The sequence below is a fragment of the Myotis brandtii genome, unplaced genomic scaffold, assembly GCF_000412655.1.
Source record: "Myotis brandtii unplaced genomic scaffold, ASM41265v1 scaffold84, whole genome shotgun sequence".
Classification (NCBI taxonomy): domain Eukaryota; kingdom Metazoa; phylum Chordata; class Mammalia; order Chiroptera; family Vespertilionidae; genus Myotis; species Myotis brandtii.
Window position 1 is genome coordinate 4,813,431 of NW_005371410.1, and position 9,236 is coordinate 4,822,666.

General features: G+C 36.6%; 1 protein-coding gene across 1 annotated transcript in view; it reads left to right on the plus strand.

Moving 5' to 3' along the window:
* TMEM17 (transmembrane protein 17) overlaps positions 1-5,257 on the plus strand; it is a 6,421-nt gene extending 1,164 nt beyond the window's left edge. Inside the window, exons 2-4 of the mRNA XM_005884565.2 lie at positions 2,720-2,823; positions 2,985-3,098; positions 4,895-5,257. Coding sequence (XP_005884627.1) covers positions 2,720-2,823; positions 2,985-3,098; positions 4,895-5,173 — 497 coding nt within the window. The 3' untranslated portion in view covers positions 5,174-5,257. The remainder of the gene's footprint in view (positions 1-2,719; positions 2,824-2,984; positions 3,099-4,894) is intronic.
* The last annotated feature ends 3,979 nt before the right edge of the window (positions 5,258-9,236 follow it).

Consider the following 9,236-nt stretch of genomic DNA (forward strand, 5'->3'; position numbering starts at 1 on the left):
ATATGACTCTTTCACCAAATCTGCTAACAAAATGCCATGATGCTACCTCATGCAACCTGACAACAAGTAATAACGCGATTTCCTCCAGTTTCCCCTTCTTAAATCATGATGATAGACAACATACGGTCAACCAAATCCATACGTTTTTATCCCTGAACTCTGCAGGAAATAGAAATCTTTTCCTCTTTCTTGGTTTAGGAATTTTTAAAAGGGTCAGAGAAAAGTAAAGTCAGTTTCCATAGTTGCATTTTTCAACTTCGTTACTTGCCTGTCCCCCCCTAATTTAGGATGTACAGCAGAAAACATAGTGTGAAAAATTAGGTTTTTACTTTTCTGATTTCTAAAGCTAAGGCTTAACAGGCTCTAGAATCTGATGATGCAAGGTATCGGGGTCAGCAGACATTTTCTGTAAAGGGCTAGGTAGCAAATATTTTAGACTTGTACGTGGTAAATCTCTGTGACAGCTATAGATAATGGTAATTGGGTGGACATGGCAGTGTTCCAATAAAACTTTATTTGTGGATACCAAAATTTGAATTTCATAAGATTTTCAGTGTCAAAATATATTATTCTTTGATTTTTTCCCCCCAACCGTTTAAAAATGTGAAAAAGCTCACTTGCTATACAAAACCAGACAGCTGGCTGGTGGTTTGCCTATCCCTCATTTATATTATATATGTTTTAATTTAAATTCTATTTACAGAACTCAACTTGTACTTTTGCAAAATTTAGTAAATTCATGTCTGTGCTTTCAACATTCATTTACATATTAACTTGATTTTCAGTTGCATGATTATAAGTTTGATATGCTGAAATACAGAAATAGCACAACTCTTAAAATGTTATTGAACAAAAATTTTTAACAAAAACTTCTTTGCAAAATTTGACTACAGTTTCTGCTCTAAAGATATTAAAATTTTCAGCCTAACTAATTTATCATTATTTTTCCACATTTTCTTTGTGGATCTGGAGTAGGTTTATTTGTACTGTAATTACAAGTGTATATCATTACCATGTCCATAGCTGACCAAGAGGTGCATTATTATTATGAAAAAAAATCCTAGATTTAACAGATTTTAAGAATTCATCCCTTTATCAGTGGTAAATTAATAAATAGGTGCAAGCAAAGTACATCATAATAATGATTTTAAAAAGTAGATCAACCCAGCTGGTGCTGCTCAGTGGTTAATGGTCAACCCATAAACCAAGAAGTCACCAGTTCGATTCCTGGTCAGGGTACATCCCTAGATCCCCAGTAGGGAGCATGGAGGAGGCAGCCAATTGATGTTTCTCTATCTCTCTCCCTTACTCTCTCTCTAAAATCAATTTAAGAAAAACAAACATATTTAAAAAGTAGATCATAATCAGGTATATTCTTGGAGCTAAAGAACACCTTGCTGTGAGACCATGATTATTCCTTATATTTTAAAATTATTATTAAACGACAGATATAAAATACTGGATTGTGGAGAAAAAAAAACCAATCTGTTTCTAAGAAATTTATTTTAGAGCCTTTGTAAATTCTTACATTTAGAGCAATTGATTTCTAAATATGTTTCTGTTTTATAAATTTAGGATGCAAATGTAGGGCTCAGTTTTTAAAAAATTCTTAATTTAGGACCCTTCTCCCTTACACAAAAGCAAAATATTATGTAATCAGCCTTATATAAATGAAACTCATGTACTACAAATAGCTACGCTGACAATGTCCTTATGACAATGTTTTCATAATTCATTCTGCTTATGTGTATTTGATATTTACCAGTTTAAAGTAAGATGCTAGGTTCTCTGGGGATCTCAAAAGTGGGTAGAATGTGGTCTGTGTTTACATTGAGCCTGTACATCAGTGAAAGAAAAGGAAAGGGAACATACATTTATTGAGTGCCTCCTATGGGCCAGGCCTAGTGCTAGAGTGAAATAATTTATATTCTCTCTCATCCTCACAAGCAATCTGTGAGATAACTTTAATGTTACCATTTTTCAGATGAAGAAATTGACAGCCAAAGAGGTCAAATAACTTATCTCAAGTCTGGCAGCCAGAGTTACTGGGGAGTTTGGGGAATTCGGGGTTTACTTGGACTCCAAAGCTCACGATCTCTTCAGTACACCAGACTGTCTTAAGTGAGGGAAGTATGGTTGTTTGCTAACACTCCTGTATACAGGTTAGAGTGATAAATACCTACAAAGGAACAAGATATCTACTGGAGTTGGGGAATATAATCAAGAAAAAAAAATTATAGAAAAGTGGCATTTAATTGGGTATTAATGAATGGGTGGGATTAGGGTATGCTGAAAAGGGGTGTGTCTAATTATAATTTGGGGAGATGCTTTTTTGTATGATATTTGTGAGAGAGTAGTTTTATGTATTTTATGAGCTCTTTACATAGAACTCTACAAAGTTGGCAATAATAATTACTGTGTCTCAGTAGGATTTATATTGATAGTCTACATTTAGTCTATACCAATAGTGTGCAAAAAGCAGACTGTAATAGCAAAATGCTAAAGTAATTGAAAAAATTGAAACAAACCCCCAAGTAACCAATATATGAACTAAATAATATGATGGTGAATATTTCCTTGTACTGGCAATGATTATAAAGATGCTTAACATTTGTAGTTTTGTTGAGCCAATATGATAGTTATTCTAAGGAACTAAAGGATTTATAGGGCATAGACCAGGAATAAGAGTTTGTCCCTTTTCTCCCTGTTTCTATTGTAGATAATGAAGTGGTTTCCAGTTTAGCATTGCAGATGTCACTTTATTTTAATGCTTACTTTTTCCCACTTTGGTGGGTGAGCAGCATTATGATGCTTCGAATAAAAGTAAGTCTAAACTTTAATACTTCTGCTAAGGTCTTTTCTGCTCATCCCTTGGCATTGTTACATTGCCAATAAAATCCAAGTTCTTAATATTTTATTTCTATCTCAGGTCATTTTTATTATATGTGAGATTTTACAAACATGTTTATTTTTGTTTTCTTTAGTATCCAATTTTGCCTGATTACTACAAATTCATTGTGGTCACTGTTATCATCCTCATAACCTTAATTGAAGCTATCAGGCTGTATCTGGGCTACATGGGTAACCTCCAGGAAAAGGTAGGCTCTCCTTTCCTTTCTTTCAGTGCTACACGTAAATGCAAGGAGGTTTCCATAGCAAGGAAAGGGCAGTGTGCTGTGGTGGAAGGAACGAAGGCCTATAGTTAAGGCCTGGTTCCAAGGTTACTTCTTTTGTCACTGTGGTCTGTTTACTTAATAGCCTTGGTTTCTTCATATGTAAAATGGGGAAAATAAATAGATAAATAAATAAATAAAATGGGGAAAATATTTACTTCACAAGTTGGTTGGAATTAAATGAAATCCTTATATAATAAAAGGCTAATATGCAAATTGTCCCCTAGACCGGGAGTTTGACGGGCCAGCCGGACCCCACCTGTGCACGAATTTGTGCACTGGGCCTCTAGTAATTTATATAAAATACCTGAACATAGTAAGCACTTAAGAATTGACCATTTTCCCTCTTCTCACAGTCTTGAAAATACTCAGTCAATTAAACATGTTCATTTGGATCCTGAATAAGAAAGTGGGGGCCCTGGCCAGAGTGGCTCAGTTGGTTAGAGTGTCATCCCGTGCATCAAAAAGTTGTGGGTTCAATTCCTGGTGAGGACACATACCTAGGTTGTGGGTTTAATCCCTGGTTGGAAACTGATTGATGTTTCTCGCTCACATCAATGTTTCTTTCTCTCTCTCTTTCTCTCTCTCTCTCGCTTATTCTCCCTCTAAAAATCAATAAAAACATATCCTCAGGTGAGGATTAAAAAGAAAATGAGAAATTATAAACTCATTTCCTATGCTGGGACAATCGGAGCAATTGGGCCAGGCCAGCCGGGGGAAGGGACGCACACAGGAGGTTGACGGGCCAGCCGGACCCCACCTGTGCACAAATTCGTGCACTGGGCCTCTAGTAATTTATATAAAGTACCTGAACATAGTAAGCACTTAAGAATTGACCATTTTCCCTCTTCTCACCAGTCTTGAAAATACTCGGTCAATTAAACATGTTCATTTGGATCCTGAATAAGAAAGTGGGGGCCCTGGCCAGAGTGGCTCAGTTGGTTAGAGTGTCATGCCGTGCACCAAAAAGTTGTGGGTTCAATTCCTGGTGAGGACACATACCTAGGTTGTGGGTTTAATCCCTGGTTGGAAACTGATTGATGTTTCTCGCTCACATCAATGTTTCTTTCTCTCTCTCTTTCTCTCTCTCTCTCGCTTATTCTCCCTCTAAAAATCAATAAAAACATATCCTCAGGTGAGGATTAAAAAGAAAATGAGGAGAAATTATAAACTCATTTCCTATGCTGGGCACATGTTTTCTGAATCATCAAGCTACCTAAGCATTTACAGGTATTTACCAGAGCTTGGGGATAATGCCTAAAGATTCCGAAGGTTTTCTAAAAGGCCCTTCATAATTAGGTCCCACCCAGCCTATCTCACTGTGTTTCTTGCTATTTCCTAAACTAAACATCTATTCCAGGCTGACATATTGATTCTCAGTCATGCTCATCCCACATCTTTGCTTAATTACCTTCTTGCCTCTTCCTCCTTCTACCCAGCTTTAAAAGCCTACATCCTGAATTCTTTCACCTACTCTGATCACTCTCTTATCTTACTTCTTGTAGCATTTAGTCTATATTTCTAAGTGACACATTTAATTATTCACTAAGGTGTAGTATTTTAGGGTTGTCACATAAATTAGTTTTCTCTTCTAATCTAGACTGTAAGTTCTCTGAGGACAGGTTCACAGTAGTGCTAAGTATTTGCTATATTTTGTTTATCTGTATAAACTAAAGAGTATACTTTACTGATCCAATTACTTTCAATGTGTGTCGTTTCAGGTTCCTGAATTAGCTGGCTTTTGGCTTTTGAGCCTTCTATTGCAGTTGCCTTTAATTCTTTTCTTGCTCTTTAATGAAGGCCTAACAAGTCTGCCCTTGGAAAAAGCGATACACATTGTCTTCACTATGTTCCTTACTTTCCAAGTTGTTTCAGCATTTCTTACCTTGAGGAAAATGGTAAATCAGTTGGCAACTCGTTTCCACCTCCAAGACTTTGACCGGCTCTCTGCGAATAGAGGAGGCATGAGAACAATGAGATCCTGTTTAGAAGAGATTTGACCCAGTGCTGTGTAGTGAAAATCTGAAAGCTCATTCTAGAAGACTGCGAGTTAGGAAAACATCAGAGATGTAGCATGAGAAAAAGGACAAAGCGAGTGTTTGGAATCGTATACTCTTCGAGCTCGGAAAGTCCAAGTGATAACCGGGAACGGTGAGCCGAGGTGTTTTCCCGGGGTCGTGTCTTTCGACCCCCAAGAATGAGCTCTGCGGGCCAGAAGATTAGCAAAAGTGTGGAAAATTTATTACAAGCAGATTCAGACTCCCCACAAGGAGAAGGGGAACCAATAGTGGGCTGGCCTTGTAGTCCAGGGGTATATATTTGCTACAAGCCTGCTCTATGTCTACCTGTGTCGTCACCTGATTGATTCCCTCAGTGGTTTGTGCCCAGCAATGGGCCTGAACTTTCCCCCTGTGTTCTTTCTCTGTTCCTATGCTGAATTTTTTCTGTTTCTATGGGTTCGTACACCTTGTGACTGCAGGCCCTCCCTTGTTTTCCCAGGCCTCCCACTTTGAGTCCAGAAACATTTTATTATTTCTGCTTGATTGGTTCCTGTGGTTAGGCTGCTCAAACTGCCAAGTCTGCCCCTGCCTGTGTTCCACCTGCCTTTGTTTCCCCTGGACCCCTGCCCTATCTGCCTGTTTCAAGTTAACCCTCTCACAAGGTTGGGGCAGTAACAGACTCTACAGTATGAAAGCAGTAAGTCATCCCTAAACCTAGATGATGTCCACCTGATGCCAAATATCTTAATTTTTTTGTTGTTGGCTTTCTCAGGTGTGTAGACTTCAGTGTTGGTGGTCACAGTTTACCAGCCTTACTGTAATATTTCTAGTTAGTATCTTTAACATTTCTAGTTAGATATGTGTATATTTCTTTTAAACTTGTTTTTTTAATCTTTATTGTTGAGAGTATTACAGATGTCCCCCTTTTTATCCCCCATTGCCTCCCTACACCCAGTTCCCGCCCCACCCCTGGCCTTCACCACCCTATTATCTGTGTACATAGGGAATGTATATACACATATAAAGTCTTTGGTTAATCTCCTCCCACCCACCCCCTTCCCTCTGAGATGCCTCAGCTATCCATATCTTGGCAGTTCATCTGGAGCATGTGGAAATCCTTATCAATATTCTGGCGTGTTAGACTATATTTGTAAACCAAGACACATTTTCATGTCTGCTAAGGTTAAATTATAACCTAATCTCAGCTGCTATCATGAGGTTAAGAAGAAAACAAGTGGATTATCATGGTATTTAGGAAATATTTTTATAATAAAATTGTAACTTTCATAAAACCATGTTCAGTATTTATGGTGGTGGTGGTGGTGGTGTTCTAAATGTCTTTAACAATAAATTATAAAATATTTATAATAAATAATGCTTGTCTTGTACAGTTCTTTTGGGCATGGTTTTATTTTTATATGGAGTTGCAAATGATGGAAGGAGAAAAAATAGATAGTAGAGAGCTTCTATGTAGTAGGCACTATACTAAGCACATTAATCCTTGTGATCTCATCTACTAAATCATTATTCACTGAAGAACTGCTTCATACCCAATAAATTCATATGAGGGCTGATTTGAAAACCAGGGTGCCTATTAATCCATAGCGAGAGCTAAGGTGACCAAAGGGACTAAACTCATGATCTTATTAAGCATGTCCCCTTGCTAATAAGAAAAACATATTTAAGGAAATTCAGGTAAGAGCAAAATTGTTTGAGTGTTATCTGAACATTATTTTTAACTGAGTGTAGGATTGTCTTAATGGATATACAATAGTCTCCCCTTATCCCCTTTATCATATGTATATGATAAAGTTTATAAATTAGGCATAGTAAGAGATTAGCAATAACTGATAATAAAATAGAACAATTACAACAATATACTGTAATAAAAGTTATGCAAATGTGGCCTCTCAAAACATTGTACTGTACTCTCCTTTTCACTTGAAAACACTCATGGCTTCTCTGTCATAGCTTAACTGTCAACATCACTACTCTTGCACTCTGGGGCCATTATTAAGTAAAATAAGGGATACTTGAACAAAATGCCACAATATTAGTTGATCTGATAACTGACTAATGAGCGGGTAGTATCTACCGTGTGGAGACACTGGACAGAGGTATGATACACATCCCAGGCAGGACAGAGGAGGACAGCACAAGATTTCATCATGCTGTTGAGAGCAGGGCACAAGTTAAAACTCATGGACTTATTTCTGGAATTTTTCATTTAGTATTTTCAGTCTATGGTTGACCATGGATAATTGAAACTGCAGAAAGCAAAACTTCAGATAAGGAAGGACAAATATAATATCGTCGTCTTTACTATAAAAAAAATGTGGCTTTATACTGAGAAATAGTTATAGCTACGTTAAAAATTATTTTTTTCCCAATTTCCCTTCTCTGTAATTCATACTCATCTTAGGTTTCCCATGCTTTGCATTATTTATTCTTATGTTGCTTACGTTTTGAAAATGTTTTCACTTCCCACTCTTAAGTACACCCGACCAAACTATTTATACTAATTTTATTTCTGTGTTTTTTTATTACACAATTCAAAGACACACACACACACACACACACACACAGTCCTCCACATGCACTGGTTGATTAGCCTTTTCCTCATACCAAAGTAGTCATTAGGTGTACTCCAATAACTTGAAATTCAAAATAGAATTCTGTGTGGAAAGTTTTTTAGAACTTACATTTCTCTGGATTTGTTTTCAGATAGGAATAGATGGGTGAATCTATAAAAAAATGTAAAATAAGAACACTAAATTTACTTAACAGATAAACTAAGGGGATGATCAAAAAAGACTTTTTAACAATTGTTCCCAAAGTTTTGTTTTAAATAGTGGAGACTCTGACACATTTAAACTTTAATTTAGGATTAAGAGATTAATAGCTAACATACTGGAGTCAAAAAATTTCAAAGACTCTAAAAATTTTGGAAAAATAAATTTGGCTTATTAAAGTTCTCCAAAAATGTCTTTGCTATAACAATATTGCTTAAAATACTGACATAATAAGGGTGGGGTAAAAGATATTAAGAAAGTCGACTGAGAACATGACAAAGTCATTTGTTTTTCATCCAAACGGTAAAACCATGATTTTGTGTTAGGCTTAACCAATATTTGCTATTGGAATATACCTATGTAAGCATAGGTAAATTGAGGTTGAGAAGATATTTACATGCCAGCACATTTGGAATTTAGGGAGTCCATTATTTTATTTGAATAAGTTTGTTTATCCTTAATTCTATTACATCTTTCTCTCCAGGGCTTCATAACACTGTTCTGAACATTTCTAGTTAGGATGTTGAGCTTCACGAATATCGTGTGTTTCACGTTTTTCTTCCAGAGTCTCTCTCATCACAAAGTAGATGTAAATTTCTGTAAATCAGAATGATTTTTTAAATTGGATTTTAACATGTTTGAATGTCTAGTATGTGCAAGGAATAGTGGAGGGTACAGACAAATAAGATATGCTCCCATGTGGAAGGTAAGATATTTGTAAGACAATCTTAAGACACAATAGAAAAGTCTGACTTCGTCAAAGAGATGCATTGAATGAGTTTCTACCTGAGAAGTACCTCGGCTCCCAGCATATCTCCCCTCTTTGTTCCTAGCTCTTAAGTGTTCAGGATTAGGCCCTTCGTCTTCATCAGTTAGCATACACTATTCCTCTCATTGTCAGAGCACAGGGAGGAGGCATGGAAGATGAGGGTACAGTTAAACACATATGTTCATTGCAGCATTATTCACAGTGGCCAAGACATGAAGAGAACCAGTGTCCTTTGATAGTGGATTGGATCAAGAAGATGTGATACATATGGAATACTACTCAGCAATAAGAAAAGATGAATACTGCCATTTGGGACAACATGGATGGCCCTTGAAAATATACTAAATGAAATAAGTCAGTCAGAAAAAGCTAAGAACCATATGATTTCACTCTTAGGTGGATATAAAAATTTAACTCGTAGACACAGACAACAGTATGGTAGTTACCAGAGGGAAGTGGGTGGAGAGATAGTAAAAGGTAAAGGAGGCCAAATATGTGGTGA